This window comes from Dufourea novaeangliae, unplaced genomic scaffold (genome assembly GCF_001272555.1).
Source record: "Dufourea novaeangliae isolate 0120121106 unplaced genomic scaffold, ASM127255v1 scaffold124, whole genome shotgun sequence".
Classification (NCBI taxonomy): domain Eukaryota; kingdom Metazoa; phylum Arthropoda; class Insecta; order Hymenoptera; family Halictidae; genus Dufourea; species Dufourea novaeangliae.
The window spans coordinates 93794-115498 of record NW_015374010.1 but is presented as its reverse complement, the minus strand read 5'-3'; the positions used below and the strand labels follow the sequence as shown (position 1 = coordinate 115498).

At 41.4% G+C, this 21705-nt stretch overlaps 1 protein-coding gene across 1 annotated transcript in view; it reads left to right on the top strand.

The window, feature by feature from the left end:
* The first annotated feature begins 402 nt into the window (after positions 1-402).
* The window catches only part of LOC107188398 (LIM/homeobox protein Lhx9), a 95171-nt gene continuing 73868 nt past the window's right edge, over positions 403-21705 (top strand). The window contains exons 1-2 of the mRNA XM_015576682.1: positions 403-888; positions 10949-11157. Coding sequence (XP_015432168.1) covers positions 520-888; positions 10949-11157 — 578 coding nt within the window. The 5' untranslated portion in view covers positions 403-519. The remainder of the gene's footprint in view (positions 889-10948; positions 11158-21705) is intronic.

The window sequence follows — 21705 nt, the reverse complement described above, 5'->3', positions numbered from 1 at the left end:
TATATAAGAGTTGTTAATGAAATTTAATGCATCTGCTATACACCTTGTAATAAACCTGCAAACCTTACAACACCAAGTGTATTCCTCCCTATTTAAATGATCAAAACAAACGCAATACCCTACACAGAGTATTTCCAAATCTACCGATAAGTCCCTAACGTCCAAGTTAATCCATTGGTATATCTAGGCCCACAAGCCACAAAACATTTAGCAAATCTCAGTCGAACACTTTCTCCGATCACCGTTCACTTGTCCTGTCCCCTGAAATAGCACCTGCTTGTCACGTTAACGAGAACCAGCCCGGAAACACAGAATCTAACCTCCATGTTTCTCTTGTTACAGATATCAGCAGAGAGCCGGAAGACGAGAGCCTCCGGTTCGAGGCGAGCTGGGCCCCAGTAAGCTTCGAGCTTCGGTAGGGCCAGAAGAGCTTTTGTTTTTTCGTCGTGGGAAGCTGTTGGTGGGCTCGTCGGGCCCACCCTCTCATCGGTCAAGCTGGCGAGCGCTCTAACCGCTGGTATGAACCCCCACCATCCGGGCCACTCTGCAGCCTACCCGCATCATCCCTCGCTCTCGAGCAGTCCCCATCATTCTGGGCCCCATCACGGTTACAATACCGGCGGGGGTGGCGGCGGCGGGGGCGGCGGTGGCACAACCACCACACCGGACCTGCCGAGCCCCCATTCGCCACCCCACGGGCCCAATATCGATCCGGCCGCACCGTACGCATCGATGCAACAGGGCCAGGGTATGGGCAGCAACGGGCATCATCACGGCGCCGCCGGAATGATGTCCGATCATCCCCATCACCCGGGTCACCCGCACCCCCACCTACCCGGACACCCCGCTTATCCACCGGTTAATCACAACAACAATTGTACGCTTAAGGTAAGTGGATATGTATCGTTTACCAATGCTCCTGGAGCCTATTTGTTTCGTTTGAAATATTTATTGTTCAATGTCGAGGATCTTCGAACACCCATCGAGGTTGTTATAAAAAATATAGGTATATATTGGTAACCGCTAAAAATTATTACTTAAAAATAAGAAATTATACGTTAAATTTGAGAAATGTCTTGCATCCGTACAGAGCACACTATATTCAGCGAAATACTCTTATCAGAAAAAATTCTTTTCGCACGTCGACCACGTTTTCGCAGTCCAGATCATATACAATTAAATTCTGACGAGTACCATTCGATTTGAACATCCCTCCGATACTAAATATTGTCCAACTGGAACATTAATTGATCGACCAGTAATACGAAACCATAAAAAGAAAAAGAATCAATCGTCGGCTATTATTACATCCCTCGTATTTATTTAGTGGCCCATTTAGCATTATTCACCCATTCTCGCTCGTCAGCTGCCAGAGGGACCGCGTCAACGGAACAAATTAAATTAAGGGTCGTCCCCCCTTTCGTAATGACCCGAACGTCTCCACGGCTCTCCGCCATTTTTCGTCGTCCACCATACACACACATACACGCATACTTACGTACATATACGAATCCTCTAGCGCCACGAACGGTTCACCGTGCGCGATTAAAATGCACTTTCTACGCGGCGGGGCCGTCGCGCGAGGATGGTCACGAGAAAAAGTTTTCAACCGGAAGCACCTGGAACGAGTACGTACAGCATTGTTCGCGTAATAACCAGTGTCGGTCGTTTATTACGTAAGCTCACTTCGCTCGACGATTTCCCGGCCAACGAGAGAAACGTGTCCGTAATCTCTGTTGGTACATTCCCGATGAGAGCATAAACGATCGACGAGTGTACCGAAGTCGAACAGCGAAGCTAACAACGAGCTTGTAGTCGATAATATCAATTATCGAGTGGGACTAATGTTTGAACACTTTGGAACTGGTACAATGTAGTTTGAAAGTTATCGAACAACGTGCTAGAGTGATTCATAAATGTTACTTGTCAGTCTATTTTGTTTGCCCATTTTAGAAGTATTTGCAACACAGAAGAAACAAATAATATAGGTACGTGAATTAGTCCTAATTTGAAAGAGCAGATATAATAGTAGCTAATTATATCGCGAGATTTCAGTTCATAAATTTGGAGATTCTGGGAGAGCGTGAAGTGTATCAATAATTGGGGTGCTTGTAGAAAACATTGTAAGTGTCAAAATGGAAAATTTTGATTTTTTTATCGAAAGATATTCTACGCGCCATTGAGGATATTGTAGCATTGAATTTTTATGAAATAATTATGAATTACCCTAGTAGGTGTTACGAATAATCGTCTAACATTAGATGGAATTCGAGCTTGAATTAATTTTTCGTCAGAGACCAATGAAAGGATCATTCCAACGAAATCATTTTTAAGATTCGTAAGAGACATAATTTTCGAGTTCTGAAATAGGAGAATAAATTCAGCAGGCGTAAATCGAAAACGAAGGAGGAACAGCGTTGTTCGACTTCAAAACGCGTTTCCTTGAAAACAGGTTCTCCAACACTGACCGTCCCTCCTCGCTCCGGGTCACGTACGTTTATTCGCCACTGCTCTCGAACAAAAATTCTCCTATGCCCACCGAACTCTCGGAGACCGAACTAGATTCATTAACCAACCCTTTCCTGGTAAAATCGAGTCAGAATCGTCGTGGCGATTTGAATCTGGGATTAATAAACATGAACACTATTCATTTCACTATTCATTTTCTTCTGAAAATTTACATAAAGTTAACTGAACGTTATAATAAAAGTTGCAAATGATCAGAGAAATTATATTCCAATCATCGTTACAAGAGAGTACTGACAACTAATTTTCACTTATTTGCTAATTCCAGTGTTAATTTTCAATTTAACACGTTGAAATGTGCAGTAAATTGTATAACTGACTGTTCTGAATCGTTTAGTAGTTCTAGTATTGAATCGAAGAGCAACACAGTTATACTGATTTTAATATTCAACTTTCTCCAGTAAGTGTACATTCACGATAAAAACAGAATGGATTTTGCTTCTGAACAAGTACCAATAATAAAGTAACTGCACCGAATAAGGCCGTCAGAAGAATCGTCAGACAAGGGGTTAACAAATAGCCACTTCGGTATCATTAAAATCCACTAACCGCGTAACGAAACAATCCCCCCTCACGAAACCCTTTTTCAAAAACCACGTGACATATACCACCGGAAAAACCTCCTTACCCCAACAAACCGTTCCGATTGACACGGTTCTCGGAATCGAAAAAGCGTTCCGCCCTCGGTGGACAACAACTCGCTCTCTTACAGGTGAGAGTTAGCCTCTAACGGGAGGTCGGGTCAGGATCATCGCGACGAGAAGAGAAAGAGAGAAGATGAACGCGCAGGGTCGCAGGCTAAAATTCAGAAGGCATTACCCGTCTACGTGACCCTCACTTAGCTCGCCATTGACAAACGTAACAATATAGGCATTTACCATGGAGAAATATAATTGAATAGGGGCGGAGGGGACTACGAGGAACCAGGGGTCCCCCTTTACCACGGTCCCCACTTTCCCCCTCCTCCCTTCGTCGCTCCGTGTTTCACTCCATAATACACTATCTGTCTCTCTCTCGTACGTTCCCTACCAATGGTCTCGCCGTCCTTGTCAGGCCTGGCCGTAGCTATGGATGGGTCCCGTCCCCTTTCAACGTTAGTTAGGTCCTTTCTAGGCTCACCTTTTTATTCCCCCCACCACACGGGGCCTTCTCCCCCCCCCCCTAACCTCCTCCCCACCGCTTCTCCACGGCAGGGCCGGGGTACCTGAACCCGGGGCCTCGCGAGGAGGCATTCAGAGGCCCAAAGCAACGACGGACCAGTCAGTTCACTGTTGACTTCGGTCGCGACCGGTTCGCCTTTTTCTCAGCATCGCGCGCCGCGTGTTTCTCTCTGTCGCGTCGCCCTCCTTCTATCTGTGTATGCATGTGTGTGTTGTGTATCTGTTGTTCTCTTTATTTCGGTGACCCTGACGACTGGATACACTCGTGGTTCGTTCGGGTGTATACCAAACGTCTCTGATCGAAGTATACTTGGGGGTCCGTTACGGATGGTCCACGCGAGAGACGTTGCACGAACGATACCTAGTCGTCGCCGACGGGAGGAACCGTAAAACTTCTCTGTCTCCGCGTTTGTGACCGAGTATTTCGAGTTTGGTGTTCAGTGAATGATCTACCGGTTTTTCCAACCCTTTTTTGGATACTACGTGTGTGGATTAAGAGCCGATATTTAGTTTGGTGATTCGCCACGAGACCTGGTGCCTACGTATATACGTGATTCCACAGAAGTGTGGCCTTTGTGTGCTGACGAATGAGATCGTTGGACCGGTGAATACAGCCGAGAAAAGGCTGTCTTCGAGTTTTTCTTTTTGTTTTTTTTTTTTTTTGGATAGTGTGTGAGAGACCGATTGTGGATCATGGAGGTTCACGCGCATCACTACAACGCCATCGCGTCGCGGATGAACCATATGAAGTGCTTCCCCGGGGATAAAATTGTAAGCATGGAGAATCTTTGTTTTTGTTATGTACTTTGAATTATATTATTCGAGCGGTGCTAGGGATTGACCTGGATGTTCTTGTTTCCTTATTCATCGAGGAATCTAGTAGGTTCAGGCGATGAATTGGATAGTTTTGGAGCGATGATGCTAGGTTCGGCGGATGTCTGTTAAGTGGTCGAAACCTATTTTAATCTTCTTTAACACGTTCGCTACCAGCGTCATATGCGTGCGACTTTCGAGTCAACATACTTTCTTAGGTAAAAGAAGAATGCGCTTCGCAATATTTACCTGTATTTTATGTCAGTCGTAATATCTGTTTTGAGTATTTTTAATATATGATCAAGGAGACAAGGACAGTCCATTGAATAGAATACTAAAAATCCAAAGTAATATGTGACTAATGTTTTTGAATATAATTATGGTAATTTTTATTTTGTCATTTTGATCAAAAATCGTTCAAATCGCATAAACCAACCTATTAATTTAATTTTCAAAAGAACCCATCACCCTTCTGATAAAAACAGGATCCACGTTAATTGTCGCTAGTTTTTACCATTTACTGACCACGTCCAAAAATCTTTCAAAATCTCCACTCCCCAATCACAGAAAATTTATCTAAAATTTTTCCGATACAACAACCCGAAATCGTCGCGAAACGGAGCAAATTGTCGCACGTTTATTCGTTTCAACCCCGTTATCAACGAGAGAAATTCGGAACCGCCGTAGTCGAAATCCCACCACCACGCGTGTCCGTCCCCAATCGGATTTGACTTTGGCCGGGGTAAATTGCTTAAACGACTCCGGTAGCTTCGATTGACTTGATTTGTCTCGATACTCGACTGTTTCCGACTACAACGTTGCGTTTAATGGTATCAGCGCCGATCGAAGTTCGCAACTGGCCCCCCTCTCTGCATGTGCCCCACGCTGAAATACATATTCATCGGCCGATCTTATTCAATGGAAGACAACGCAACACTCTTTTTTTTTTCTTTCTCACTCTCTGTTTTTCTCTCAACAAGACATTTCTTATCAGTGTGAAAGTGTGCTGAACTAATTAAATTTTTCCCGACGGTCGGAACGATTGCGAAACAAATACACTTGGGTGTAGTACGTTTGTGTTTACGTTGATCGCATGATTTCGAGGCAGGAACCGAAAAGGTGCGCCCCGGTGGTTCCGATAAATTCGTATCTGGATTATATCTGGACCCCAGAATCAAAGTCTATTAAATCGACTTTTTTAAAAATGACATTTTACATTTTTCCCGTATCAAATTTATCACTCTTTCTGATGGTAAAATTCTTTCGTTCTAATCCGTGTAATTTTTAATATAATTTTTTTAAAGCGATATCTTCTGATTCACCACTTCTACATATAGACACTTGTCTCTATTCAATAATTCGAAGGTAGTGATTGTTTCTCCTTGAATTCTTATCAAATGGTTCCAGAATTACAAGGTTCTTCAATACTGAAATTTTAATACTGTGACTTAATACACACTGTCGTTGGTATCCAGAGATATTCTTCCAGGAGAGGAGGGTTATCATTTGTTTAAACGAGCGCGAAAGTAGGCCTCTTCGTTCGGAAGGAACGACGCGAGAGGATGGTCTGGGTTGTGGAGAGAGCGAAAGGAGAGACACGAATAATTCCTCGTGAAACCTGATACCATTTCTGTGGTTGGATAGTTCACTTGTGAAACTGTGATTAGATTTTTTTGTGTTTGTCTATTCATAACGACCACATGTACTTTTCGGGTATTACTGATCGTTTTGAAGGCTGTGTATTTTCTCGACGGAATCTTTAAGAAATTCGAAGCCTTTAGAAATACAAGGCAGTAGTATTCCGTTTGAACACCTGTGGATAAGATTTGGAAATCTGAAATATTTTATCTCTGTTTGAACTTGTGCTTCAAGGATTAGTACGGGTTCGTGTGTTTGAGCCCGGTCGAACGCTCGACTCGGATATTTTACGTTTAACATATGCACTCTTCGATAAATCTCGTTTAATGCAGGTTAATAAACGAGGCACTATTTCTGTATTTATTTCGAATGAAACTCGAACATTTATGCTACCTGAATAATGTTTTTTATTTGTTTCCAACAGTTTACAGCAATTTGACTGAAAGAAAGATTGGATAATTTTTCTGAATTCAAATTTTATTCCCTTATCGTGAACATAATGAAGTTATCTAGGTACACCGAATATTTTGATTTGATATTTTACACCATAGGTATTTTACTTATATAGTGGTATATGTATCGAATAAGTTTACTGTATGAGAAATACAAAAAGATTTCGTTTCATTAATGATAACTTCTCTGCGACATTTTTTCTTTGTATCGAATCGATCGACGCGCCACGAACAATCGAACGATGAACGATTCTGCCGCGCCGGTGGTGTGATTACCACGAGTTTCATTCGATTATAGTAACTCCGCCCGTAATTGCGAAGTAATTGCGAAAGAAGTGTCATTAAGTCTCCGAAGGGGAGGGGAAACGGTTTTTTCCCCTCGATGAATTACACGACGGCGGCGCACGCGTTGCTTTCCGTGGTCAGCCGCACGCACAACGGTCCAGAATAAAAATTCAGCAGCTCGAATAGTATCTACCAAACAAATTTCTTTTATTTTTCAAAAAAAACTTGCGTCGACTTATTCTCAAGTTCCTAATTTATTATCTGTAAACCATTTCGAAAAATTTACCCTTGAAAAACAAACGTTCCAAAGTTTAGTTATTTTCGTGTATTACAAACTTTGTATACATATTGAAAAATTTTCTTAATTCTTCATCAAGTTTTTAAAATTCATGACTTAAAATACGGACGATTCGCCCCAAAATGTTTGTTCTTTTCTTTTTTTCATAAATAGTGATATTATTTGATAAAACGCAGTTTACAAACGTGGATTAAAATAGAGAAAAATTCTACAAAAGAAAATAATGTCCACTGTTTAGCTTTGTTCTTAAAAATTCGTCCTTTAACGAAGATGTCGAGAAAGTGTTAGGTGACGTCGTGGAATAGGATCCATTAAGATTCAGAAATTTTTCTCGCTCACATATTTGTACGTAGATAAAATTATAATTTTTCAAATTTTTGACTTCTTGAGCAAAATGAGCTGGCAAATTTTGATTCTGGACCATTGTACAACAGTTCGCGCGTTTACAAAAACTGGCCGCCTTGAACCCTTTCCTCCGGGCTGCTCTCGTATCGACCATAGCCTCGCGCGATATTTCGCGAGATCGGAGCCGACTGATAAGCTCTACACGACTGTGAGCAAATTACAACAAAGGCACGGCTTGAAAATTTCCATTCGATCCACAGGGGGGAATCCCTCCTTGCTTGTTTAACTGCGCGCTCGCTTGAATAATAATATCTTCATTGATACATTTCATTTCGGATGAATTGTATCGAGTCAATAGAAAAGTCTCGATGGGTTTCTTTACGGATGATACGATTGTCCATGGTTTTGTAGAAATAACAAACAATTATGTTAATATATTACGTGTCAATGTAATATATGAGAGCAAGAAAATTTGAAAATGGAAAGAATAACATCGTAAAAAACTGAAAACCTTTTAATACGATTTAATTATAGAAATTCAATAAATAATAATGATAATCTAAAGATTTGTTTATTAGAACGAAAAATTCTGTTGGAAATATATATTTTCAAAACGAATTATTATGTATTTCATTTGATTATAATTAAAATTATCATTAGTCTATTTTTCTTTAGAGGAAAACCCATCGAAACTTTTGCACTGACCCAAGACTTTTTAATTATTAAACAACTAATCAAAGAGATTCAACCATCCCAGAATACCAAGGAACCAATAGGTTATTTACCATTTCATTTTTGCTCCGTCTAACAACTTTGCTATAACATAAATAGCAAACAGTCCCAGATTACTTTAAATAATACAGTTTATTATTGAAATTTGTAACACAGAACTCGCGTCACGTGGTTAAAGAAACCCGCCAGTCCCGCCGCGTCGTTGGCCGCAGTGAAAGGCGATTTCTTTTGTCGTCGGTAATGACGGTCGAGTTTCATTCGCGTCGACTGTAATTTTCTGTAACATTTCGCTGCATTAATTTTCCGATTTTCTAATAAGACTTTCATAACGAACGGACACTCGTCGAATCTCGCCAACGTAGACTTTCTCGTAACGTAAATCGTTGTTCGGATTTCGTAAATTACTATTACACTGCTTTACGAACTTTTTCTCGTGTGATAAATAATTCTTCGTTCGCTAGTCATTGTAAAATTTTTCATACAACGAGAACGTGTGAATTACATTTTTCAACGGAGAATCCAAAATTGTGATTCGATCGAATTTACGAACAATTTATAGATGGATATAAATGATCTGTTATAGTTAATACTAGTAGAAGTTGATGTCACGATTAATTTATAGTCGATGTAACGAACAAAGGAACCCCGTGAAACGCAAGGGAATTAGATTAAGCCCACCGTCGTCGATGCGCGGTGTATCGTGAATTTAGTTTTAATTAACGTGAATGTATCACCGTCATTAATCTCGCTTCATCCACCGTTTCACTTTTCTTTCTTTCGTTTTTTTTTTGTTCTACCTCGCGAACTGAAATCACCGTGGCGCTGCTCGAAAAGCATTTTGCAATAACGCCTTCGTTAACCATATTGTTATGGTTGCACGCAGAGTTTCTTTCTGCTATCTGATGAATTCCTCCTCCCTCTCTCGATATAACGAGGTAAATGAGTAATGAGCTCGCTTATGTAAGATCAAAAATGAACGGGCTCAAGACCTTGCATCGATCCGTGTGTTCACGTGTTTCAGACGTTAAAATTTACTATAATCATATCGATGATAAACGTAATCCAAACTATAATATTACCCTCAAGCAATGCCTTTACCAGCTCCGTTGCATCTTCGACAAAGTGGTGAACAGACTGTACAACATATAATAAAATCCACGTATGCACGTTATGTATATTACTGGATTAAATTGAAAGCAGTATATTAAACTCGTTTAAATTGGGTTATTATTATTTTTTCGAATGCGTTGTAACAACAAGGTTTCTTACATTAGTATTTGACGTCCAGAAACGTGTGTCTCGTATTCGTCGACGAAAGATTCAAGGACCAACCAGTAGTCCATATCTACTTCTGCTTGTTTTGTGATTACTTTCTTACGAAAGCGAAATATCGCCATTATGTAATAAAGAAAAAATTATATTTCTATTATCAGTAACCCCTTACACTCGACTAAAAAAAAATTACATGCACATTTGAAATGGTTCTCTGATAAAACAACACATTTAATTTTCACAAGAGAAATAGCAAAAATTAATCTTACGAATTTATCAGTCACTCGTATCGACAAATTCTGGCGACGCAAAAGGGTTGATGTGTGTATATGATTATAAACGTGTTGTCGTTCGTTGCACCATCGACCTTTGCTAATTCGATAAAAAGGAGGACAACGTTAACGAAGAAAACTGCGACAGTTCCAACGACGTTTATCAAAGAACAACCGTATATTTTAATAATCAGCCACGTCGGCCGCGATTACTCACGCTTACCGGCGTTTACATAATCACGACCGAAGCGTTCGCCGAGATTACTCACCTGACGGTGTGCTTGGAATGCCGCGGCGGTTCCTCTTAATAGAAGCTATTCGTCCGTCGTTGGCCCCGCAACCTGTTATTATTTGCAACAGTTTTCGTTGCATAATCGGCGAATGGACGCGCGCCGTAAATCTCGACTGTGTGTGTCACCTTTTATTCTGTTTCTGTTATGATGAGTCTACCGTGTCGTCCACTCGCTTCCAACAACGTTTCCTGTATTTTATTTTGTGAATTTCACGAGGAACTCGAAGTTTTTGAATTAACTCGAGACTATTCGAATATTTAAGTATTCGAATATGTTGTATAGTGATTAAGTATGTATTCAGAGATTCGTAGTATGCATTTTGATGGTATGATATGAATTATAAATCAAGTTGTTTAAGTTTAGTATTGTTTTCAAACTCTATTGTCATTTAAGACACTCCACAATATTTACCTCTTTTTAGTTTTAGCTTACAGTAGTGAAATGGACTAAGCTCGATTTATCATTCTTAGCTAATGATTCACAGTCAACATCATACTATTTGAATACATATGTACTTGATCACAATTCGAATACTCTGATATTCGATTACTTAAATATTCAAACAGTATCCGAATACTCTAATCTTCAAATACTTAAATATTCGAATAGTATTCGGATACTCTGATCTTCAAATACTTAAATATTCGAATAGTATTCGGATACTCTGAAATTCGAACACTATTCAAATTATATTCGTGAAGAATTGAACAACTGAAGTATTCGAATAGTCGAATACAGAAAAATTCGACAAGAAGTCCCAGCCCTACTTAAAACCCGTGATCGTCAGTGGGTTAGGAAGAAAAAAAATTTCAGAAATTTTGAACTTCCACTGAAACGTTTGTTGTCTCCGTCTCTGTTACAGCAAGAAGGCGGTCCAAGCGGACCAACGGGTATCCAGCAGTGCGCCGGTTGCGGCGGCCAAATAGTCGAAAGATGGCTCCTGTTCGCGATGGATCGGTATTGGCACAACGGTTGCCTGAAATGCTCGTATTGCGGCGCGGCGCTGGCGGAAATCGGCCACTCGTGCTACACCAGAAGCGGCATGATCCTCTGCAAAAACGACTACAGAAGGTAGGATTTCTCTGTCATTCCGATCGCAAAATGGTACTCGGCAATCGAGTGATTCCACAAGAAATCGTTAGCATACCGATTTTCGTAGACCACTTGAAAACCACCAATTAAAAATACGGTTTGACTTCAATTTTTTCAAAGCACGAAAATGCCATCCAAAGGAAATACACCGTGGAGAACTTTCAACAATTATTCTTTCAATCGATTCTCAGTTATTTAACATTTTCGCGGTTTCTAGGACGGTAATGGTGAGTACAAAATTAAAAGCTCCGTTGGATTCATAGATGTTGTACCTACGTGTACATAGGCGAAATTTATTCAGAATTAACGAACCTTTATTAGCGATAAATGGTTCCATTAGACACTTCCGGTGTGTTACTTATTATTAAGTCAAGGCACGCTGGCCTAGCGAGTATCGAGTATAATCAACATTCCGTGGACACACGGAGTAGCTACAATTTAGGGTGCTGTCGTTTAATACCGATTAAGCGTCGGTGAACAAATATTCTTTGCAATAGCTTCTTTAAACGTGTGGGAGGGCTTATATTAGCGTCTGAAATCGATTTCTTATCTTCGATCACTCGTAGCTCACGAATGATCGTTCATTCTAATTAAAGCGTCGTTAGTCACAAGTTAACAGGAAACTACAAATATATAAAGCAGTCAATTTCTCGTACAATATTAATATTTCTCACCAGGGGAGTATTAAAGGTTCCAAAGTCAACAGTGAAGCTCCAGATTGTTCGACAACGGAAAACAATCCAAAATTCTTAAAATTATCCATTGAAAATTTTTCCTGCTCGAACTACCGATTACATTTCGATTCATTCATGTTTCTCACGATGTTCAAAAAATCTCGTGTTCTCCATGTTGAACCCGCGTGGAGCTCATTATCCCAGGTGGCGAGCATCGTCGCTCTTCCCTGATGGCGGTACAAAACTTTTGAAATCTGCCGCGCGAGCGCACACGGCGGATATATACACCTAATCGCGGCGTGGGGACCACGTTCCAAATTTAGAAGATTCGAGGTCAAAGCGCAATTTAATGAGAAACAGACGCAGAACTTAGTTAGCCCGTTCTCTGAAAATAGATCGGCACAATCTGGCCGGGTCCGTGTGTGTGTGTATACGGAATCTAATGGGTCTGTCCATATTTCGTTTTTTTTTCTTCTTCTTCTTCATCGACCTGTTAACTCGCCGCGAAACCGACGGCTCCTTTTCGTCTCTGATTAAAACCGGGGAAATATACGAGGGGTCTCGGGGACGAGCACGACGAGACCGTTACCCCGAGACTTTTTCTTGAATCTGTTTATTTGTCGGTTAACGAAATGTGATTCGATTGATTTTTACGGTTGATCGTCGATCTTCCGGCCGTTTGTGTCATTATTGCCGCGAGAGAGATAGGTAATAAAGTGACGGGGGAGGGGATGGTAAAGGTAGAAAAAGTTGTGTCGATCTGTGTGACTTTTCATTTGAAGACGATCGAGTTTCGTTACGGTGAACCGGAAACGATTGCTAGCGATGCAAGGAATTAATTAATTTCGTCGACAATCAGGAAGAATATTCGTGGTGGTCGAAGCTTTACATTCATGTAATGAATTTTCTCTAGTTGGTGTGCATTGTTAGGTGGTGAAAATTGAAAGATATTGAAAAATGATCGAGAAGGAAATATGAATGTAGGAGAAGGATAAGGTGATTAGATGACTATCGTCTTCAATGGATATAATTGTTGATTTCTTATCTAATTGATATTCTTTTTTGTAACATCTCCGAATATAATGCTGTAACATTAATGACGTGGACGGCAGTTGATTAATATGCCAGCATAAATGTACCATTATACGGCTACATTAATCTTTCAAATGCATTCAGCGCTAGATCAACATTCCCAAAGTACGAGACTAATGACTAAGTGTACACACAGGCTTTAATGATTCTTGCCGGTCCGACCATATGGCGCTGAGTTATGAGTGGTAAGAATTATCGAAGTCTTGTGCAGCAGCTTGTTCATATGCACATCAACATAATCCGTTTAAGTGAATTGAACTAATTAAAAAAAATCGATTTTTTGCATTTCTCAGTCCCCAGAGCTGATAACAAATTACTTATATTCTATTCGGAAATCAAAGACATCAAATATTCCAAATTGAGATTAAACTATTTAATATACAATATGATTATGCCTACGTTATCCTCTACTTAATTATTTGTTGTACCCATAAGTGGACGATTATTTCTTCTATTTCTGAGACAATACATTTCAAATGCAAAGTACCTTCTCGATTTTACACTGAGTAAAAATGGTGTGCAGGGTCTTGGAAAATTATTATGAATATAAATTAAACAGTATAATTCTGATTTCGTCAAAAAATAAGTCGAGTATCTATACTGAAATTATATCTATAAGTCGAGTATCTATACTTAAAATATGTCACCTCGCAATTGAAAAAATAGTGAATCGCTTATTTGATATACGGAATATATCATATTCATAATTGACTGCGGATTTGTATGCAAAATAAAATTTTATAAAGTAACTCTTATGGGCAAGTACAAAAGTAGGAATTTCTTTCTTCTCTTAAGCATCTTATTGAGTTAAGAATAAAACAAAAAACTCGTTGCATCCGACGAAATTTTTGTCTTTTACTGTATTGTACAGAGCTCTGAAGTCTATAAATGCATAAAATCCGCAGTCTAATAATTAGACTGTGGACATTTTGTCTTGTAGTGACATATTTTTCCTGTTCGCCAGATCAACCGATTTTTCCTTCATCCAGTGACATAGTAACAAAGACACTGTACTCAAGACAGTACAAATTTTCCGAACAACTCAATATTATCACTATTTCGACGTTGTTATCCACATCTATACGAACGAGATAGAAAAATCGCGAATAATTTCGATTTCTCCGCGTATCAGGATGGTTATAAGATTTTCCCCAGACATTTGTATTCTTCGTCACCGTCCTACCTCTCTCTCTCTCTCTCTCTCTCCGTCTCTCGTCGGTTGCGATCGACGGACCTGGGTTCCCGCAGCACACGTACGCCCTAATCTGTTAGCACAGTCGAACGATTTAGTCTAGCGTAGTATCAATATTTGATTACGAGGCGTCTCCGTCCCGCATCCCGGAATTGGAGACAGGAATCGTCCATCCAGATGTCCACTGGTGGGGTAGGGGGTGGTGCCTCCTTCGTATTTCCAGAAATCGGACGTCATGATGGAGAATCGATCCCTGGGACACAACGCGACAAAAACGTCCGATTAATTGCGACCGATCTTCGTATCCCTGTACCTCGTGTTTTCGAAAAAACGGGGACCAGAGCCATGGGATTTCAAAGAATATTAGAATTGGGCAGAATTTTTTCTTTGGATAATATGCAGTGATAATCAGCAGTATCTAATAGTGAGATATGATACCTTCAAGGAAAAAAAGACATCGAATATTGAAGAATACAATTTTGTTGAATAGAGCCTGCTTGTCAATGTACCAAGGTAAGCCGTGCACTTAACTCGATGGATCTTGATTATATATTATTCTTTCTATTGAATTTACTACCTTATCAATGTGAGGTGAGAAAAATATTTAATAAGACGAAATATTTACTTTCAAAAGTTTTATTATATTGAAACAAGTTTCGTTTTAGTATTCTAAAATCTCAAATCCTGGGTTCCAAGACTTCTTTCCAAGACATTTCAGATTATAAGGTAATCCTTCCTTTTAAGTATTCAATACTCGCTGTAAATACACATTATCAAATTCGATTCTCTCAAACATTCGTTTAAACAAATTTTCATCGTTCATTTGAAATTTATTTTCTTCGTGAAATCATCACACCCTGCTCGATAAAATCCCACAATTTTCGGGACACCCTGTATACCGTGATGTTCCATTAGGCAAATCCTCCGATACAAAGTCTGCGTTACCTTAAAAATACACTCCAGCGAGGACAAACAAAATCAAGCGTACCCCGATGTGTATTCCGTTGTTCATCCACCGCACCACCCCCTATTCGTCTTCTTAAGACACCGTTAAACGGCCCGTGGGGGTGGGACCCTTTGACGGCGTGGCGTAAAATCGTGTCAGTCCCGGCCAAACGTTCGCGGGCCACGATCCGAGGTCGCGATTTTGCAGCCCGAAATTTCGATCGGGAAACAAGCCGCGCTATCCGAATCGCGGAGAAGTAGCACTCCGTGGCGGAGTGACGCGACAGAAGCATCTAGCTTTGCGAATAGGGGATGATGTGCCGTCTAGTGTGATGGATAAAACCGAGAAAGGACGAAAGAGATGGAAGTATATACGCACACATATGTGAGAAAAGAAAGAGACACGCGAATCAGGAACAAGAGAGACGACCGGTTAGACAGAGACTCTACGATCGAACGAGTGAATCAGAAAGAGAGAAAATGAGACCGTAGGCAAAACAGAGAAGCACGATCCCGGAGACACGGACGATGCTAACGAAAGAGAGAAGGGACTAGGGTACCACAAGGGAAAGGAAGAGAAACTCACATATACACACGTACGGGTAGGAAGAAAAGAGACAGTTAGATAGAGCGGAATAGGGGTAGGAGAGAGGAGGTAGTGGTTCGTTTCTTTTGGATTCAAGGAATGTTTCAATCAGTTTGATTGAAGGGCTGAGCCACGGCAAGAGGGTAAACTCGATTTACAGCCGTGTGCAGGGAGGGGTGGTACGGATGAGGGGTGTGGGTGGAAGGGGGTGTGGGGGGAGGGGGTGGCGAGGGTGGCGGGTGCCACAATCACCGAGATGCGTCCAATCACCCCCAGCCTCCAACGCCATCGGGTTTCGGGTGCACGGACGAGGGCTGAAGGGATTGAAGGTGTACGGGGAAGGGTGAAGGGGGGCTGGGGTTGCGGAGCGAAGAGAGCGGCCAATCATCGCTCGGCTTTCCGCTGGAGCGACGTCGTCGTGGTGCTGGTTTGGCCTAGATGTGCAATCAGACCGCTTCAGAGCTTCTCTGTCTCTCTCTGTCTTCTTGCTCGACGTGTCTCGATCTGTCTGTCCGGGTTTCTCGTTCTCTCTCCCTATCTCTGTCTCTCTCGTTCATTCTTTCGCTTTCTCTCAGCCCCTGTCTCCGAGTCTCTCCTCCTCCCTGTTCCTACCCCCTTGCCCGCCGCGCCGTCGTTTTCTCTGCGTCTGCCTCGCTCCGTCTTTCTGGCCGAATACCAAATTCCAGCAATTTGGTAGGTGGGTACTTTGTTGAATCAACATGATTGGGCTTGACGGAGCCCGGCGACAGGGCGCGCTTCTCGTCTGGTCGTGCCGCCCGTCCGCCCGCGATTCCGTCGGCCCGGCTGGAAGACGACGTCGCTGCGCGGAATAACGCCTTTCTCACTCCTTCTCTCCCTCGTTCACTCTCTGGGCCCGGGGAAGTTCGTAACCCTTTTGCGGATGGACCGGTTTGCCGGTTGTAATTCCATTAAGAGAAGACGACGCGGACCGCCTCGGAACCGCACGCGTGCACACGTTGTCACTTGGTCCTCGCGCGAACGGAAAAGGGCGAGCTAGCGAGCGAGCCGATCGTGTTGACGTGCCGCGAACGCGCACGCTGCTGAGAAACGGTTCGATTGGGACAGGACGCGATTTATATATGTTGGGTGATTCTGTAGCTAGAGGCCCCGAAGGGAATTACCATCGTTGTTCGTTTTATAGATATGGACACACACAGCCAACTCCGTGGGCGGTAGTAGTCGATGACACAGAAGCCCTTGATGTCACGACGTTGACCGATCGTCGGATTATGGATCTGGGCGGTTACACTTTCGTTGAGGCCTCTAGCTAGAGACTAAATCTGTATAAGGGAATGCTCTTTTTGGGGCCTGTAGCTAGAGAATAACCCTACACTAAGTGATTATCTCTTTGGGGCATCTAACTGGAGAATAAAACTATATGAAGGGATGTTCTTTTTGGGGCTAGTAGCTAAAGAATAACCCTGTATATGGTGATACCTTCTTTCGGAGATCTAGCTAGAGAATAAATCTATATAAGGGGATACTCTTTTTGGGGCCTGTAGCTAGGGAATAACCTCGTATAAGGTGAGTCTCTTTTTAGGGTATCTTGCTAGAGAATAACCCTGTAATATGGTGATTATTTCTTTGGGGCCTCTAGCTAGAGAATAAATCTATATAAGAGTATCTTTTTGGGGCCTCTACCTAGAGAATAACATTGTACAACATGATTCTCCCTTTGAGGCCTGTAGCTTACACACATTGGAGTAATTATTAGTGTGGTGAGTTCATAAATTTGAATGTCAGACATAATATCGATTCGGCGAAGAGAAATAGGTCGTTGCTAAATGGGTTTCCTGCGGTATAATTAAAACAGTTCGATAAGCGTCATATTCTTTCGACCTTGAACACATTATAAGGAAGTCGATTACAAGATTATTCCACTTTAGTTTCCTTGTAGTAAGCAACGATCGCTTTACATAAAAGCATCACGCGACGTTATTATTTTCTTCACTGACCATCCGATCCCGCGAGCTTCTATCGCGTACAATGTCGTCGTAATACGCGACGAACGATCCATCCCTCGATCAAGGAAAATATTTACAGTGCGCGACTATAATGGAAGCTGGCACGCGACGATGAAAGAGGACGAGTTTCCCCTCGTATGACAGGAATCGCGATCGACGCCGCGGTAATGGCGTTTTATCGCGATCCTCGACGCGACACACGCGGCCAGGCGAATCGAACTGCGAAAAGGACAAGTGGGAGAGAACAGTTTAATATGGATAATCGTGGAAAAACGGTTTCTTAACGGGATATACATATTCTTTTCGATTCGATCGAAGAACGAATGATACCCACAAAACATTTTGCACCTTCGATTCTTCACTGTGGATATAACGTGTTTTAACCCTTTCGCTAATATAGATGTCTATAGTCTACTATTCACATATCACCAGCGACTATAGTCGCTCTCCCCTAAACCCTGTCCATATACTACAATATTCTAACCGTTGTATACGCACGATATTATAACCTCGAGATATAGATACAGAATATCTTCATTTAAAAAAGTATCAATAATTTCCAATCTACATGACCGTCTTTCCTCGAGATGTATGAAACTTATTAAATACATTAATATTCACAAACTCGTGACTCAGAGTCCCATTCACCCGGGTGGCTCATCCCCGTCAGATTCCGTCGTGGCGAAAGGGTTAAAATAAAAAAAACCCTCAAAATATTAAATATTGCACGATTCACAAAGCGGTCTAAGATGGTGAGCCATGATTGCAAAATCGTTGGGAATAAGTATTTTCTGATTGAAAATCTACAAGGTATATAAGTACACATGCACCTCTTAAGACGCGAAAACTGAAAAGGACAGGGTGAGAATAATAAGGACTCGTCGATGCAGGTGCATATACATACACGAAGTCGAAGAAGGTGAATTTCAGGGCTCGATTCAGCCTAGTATCGGCTCGGAACACGCGGACACAGACGTACACATACAGGCCGACTGGCTGGCTACGTCCTCGGGGTAGGTGGTGGTGAGATGGTAGGTCGTGGAAGAAGGTGGAGGGTGGTGGCAGCAGCGATAAGGGGTTCATTAGAGGCAGTTTATTACTGCCTTTGAAGTCTCTCGCGTGTTGCCGTTAAGTCGCTCGATATCTCGTAATATCTCGCTCTAATCTCACGAGGAGAAGTTAATTGCTACCTCCACCTCCGCCACCTTCTCACCTCCGACCCACCTATATTCGACTCCCACCGCTTCGACCGTTGCGTGAATCACCTCCTATCCCCCCACCTCGACCGTGTCCATACTTCTCTCTCCCTCTTTTGGCCTGGTCTACAGCTACCCCTATGGACGCCCTTTTCTCCGACCCGGTCCGTGCATTCGCACGTGTCGCCTTAACAATTAGACGCTTAATTCTCGGACCACCATTGGGAGAGAGCGAAATTTTCCACCCCTCGACGCGCACCAGTGGTAGTTTTCCTCTTTGGCTCTTGCCCACCCATCTTTCCGTCGTCTCCTTTGGATAATTCGCTATTATGTAAGTATTTGGATGTCAGAGTTGGGTTTTATTAGGGTTCAACTGAGATTAGATGTTGTTAGGTGGTTTTTTTTAATTTTGGTAACGAAGTATAGTTGGTTACTTGGAAAACTAGGCAAATCTGTGGAGTGTGATACTTATGATTTTGAACGATTATTATCAGTTATAGCGAGAGAAATATTGTTGGTCGAAGTAAAATCCATCTGAATCGACCGACGAATGACACCAGCTGCTTAATTCCGTGTTTAACGATTTTAAGATGGCCGAAACGAAGTGAATTGGAAAATGAGAATTAATTATGCAGCACCTGATAAAAGTTACATATTTTGTTAATGTTCTACTGAACGTGTGAACTTCAGCAATTGTGTACACTTGGTAGTGAATGTGTGAAATTTATGATTACTAATTTTACGATATAGAATTGGTCGTGGAAATTTTTTCCACTTTTAGTATGTCATACGTAAATGGTATAGAAAAATTTCAACATTATTTTCGGCGAAGAAACCCTATAAGCTTCGAGCAGATGAACCTTCGATGAACATTTAACATTTCCCCATTAATGGGTCCAATTGTTCATACTTTCTGACTCAATATTACATTCAATTACGTAGGGGATGCGTGTCATTTGCATAGCAGGATGCTTGTTAGAGCGAATTGCGAGCTCGTGTCCTTTGAATCGATTCAAGCTCTCTGTCACAAAAGATTTTCTGTAAAAAGTATATTATTCCGAACTTCTTTGGGCTTCAGAATCAAATAAAGAATCTCGAAAAATCTCTCTATAGGATGTTCCGTTAAAAAAAATCTGATCTTTACTCTCTAGAAATCTACATCACAGTGGTCCAGAATTAAAATTTACCAGCTGATACAGTTATTTAGCTCGAGCAATAAAAACATTTGGAAACTCGTAATTCTATTTACGTAGAAGTCGATAAATGAACAAATTTTTATCAGTAAGGATCCTCTTCGATGACGTCATCCTTCACTAACAGGGTTACTCACTTTTTCATTAAGAGCATGAATTTCTAGGGAATTCTGATTTTATTTTTTACTAAGATCAATAACACGAAAGGGTCCGAGGAGAGCAATAATGTATAGAGCGAATCTTCCATGGTTAATAATTAAGTTGATTTGAATTTCTTTTTTGGAGAACAACAGAAACTTATTATTGACCGTCTGAGCTGCAAAATTTTGATTTTGTACCACTGTACGACAGTCAGAACTTACTTGAATGAAATTGTATTCACAATTCAACGAGAAGCCTATGTTTATATCTTTTTATAAACGAAAAAATTCTCTATGGAGAACAGTTTACATTCGAAAGTTTTCTACACAATTTTTCCGTGTCATTCTGTACACACGCGTCCAGGTTTTCCCGTATTTCCGGTTATGAGCGTTTCACGAAGTCTCAGCGATCGCTCGTGAATTCCGCTCCGAAGCCGCTGTAAAACAACGCGAATCCACGTAGAATGTATCCGTAATTAATTTTACTGTTCCTTGCACCAGTAATCCTTGGAAACGGTCGTCTTAATGAAGGTAATATTTCAGTGCCTAGCAAATAACGTCCGCCCGCCGCGTTTGTAATTTACGAGGATCCTGTAATAACAGTCAATCGTTACCGGTGTAATTGTAATTCGAATTAATGGCACCTGGCATTAACGTTTCCCCTGGCCGTCCCGTAGTCGATGCGTTTTCTATTATTCATGCGTGAAATTATTCTAATTCGGCCTACAAATTATCCCTAATGTCGCCCATATAAAATACAAGCCACGACTTTATTATCGGAAATTAATGTTCGCGAAAACAGGTATATTCACACGGAATTAATGGACTTGCAGGAATTTTTACCCTCATATCCCCTCTACACTTGTGTCGGCAAATGTTCGTATAATAGCAATTCCTTTTTCTTTCTTCGTATTGCATCGAACCTAAGAACGAGTAAATCAGGATTTCCAGTGGAACGGTATAATCAGGGATCTCGATTTATTGCCTATTTCTTGTAACGAAGTGGGAATGCATACGATCTCGGAAGACATATTTTAATCAAAGTCTCACGGTTTGAAATATCGTTTTCTAATGAAGAAGAATTTATTAGATCGTTACGAGGATACGTGACCTGATTTCGATTTGAAAAGAAACACACGCCGATGCTGTCGGTGTTTATTTAACGCGATTCGAGGGAGAGTTTTATGGAAACTCGCGGAGAAGCTGCAAAACAACTCGTTTAGCCAGCTGTAAAGGCAAGATAATGGTTCGCGATCGGGCGTTTATGGACAAGATAGGAAAGGTTGATTTTATTATCGGGAGAAGAGGGGGGACGAAACAGCGGATTTCGATATTAACGCGGATTCGAGTGGCCCGGAATTTCTGGGCGGTAATTTAGCTCGAAATTCCGGACGTCTGGCTAATAACGGCTGATAACAAACACGACATTATTACTCTACCTTTGACGGCGTTAAGCTTTGTGCCCTGTGTTTCGATCGTGGGTGTGTATATACAGGCCACACCAAAAAGCATGCTGCTCGCCGC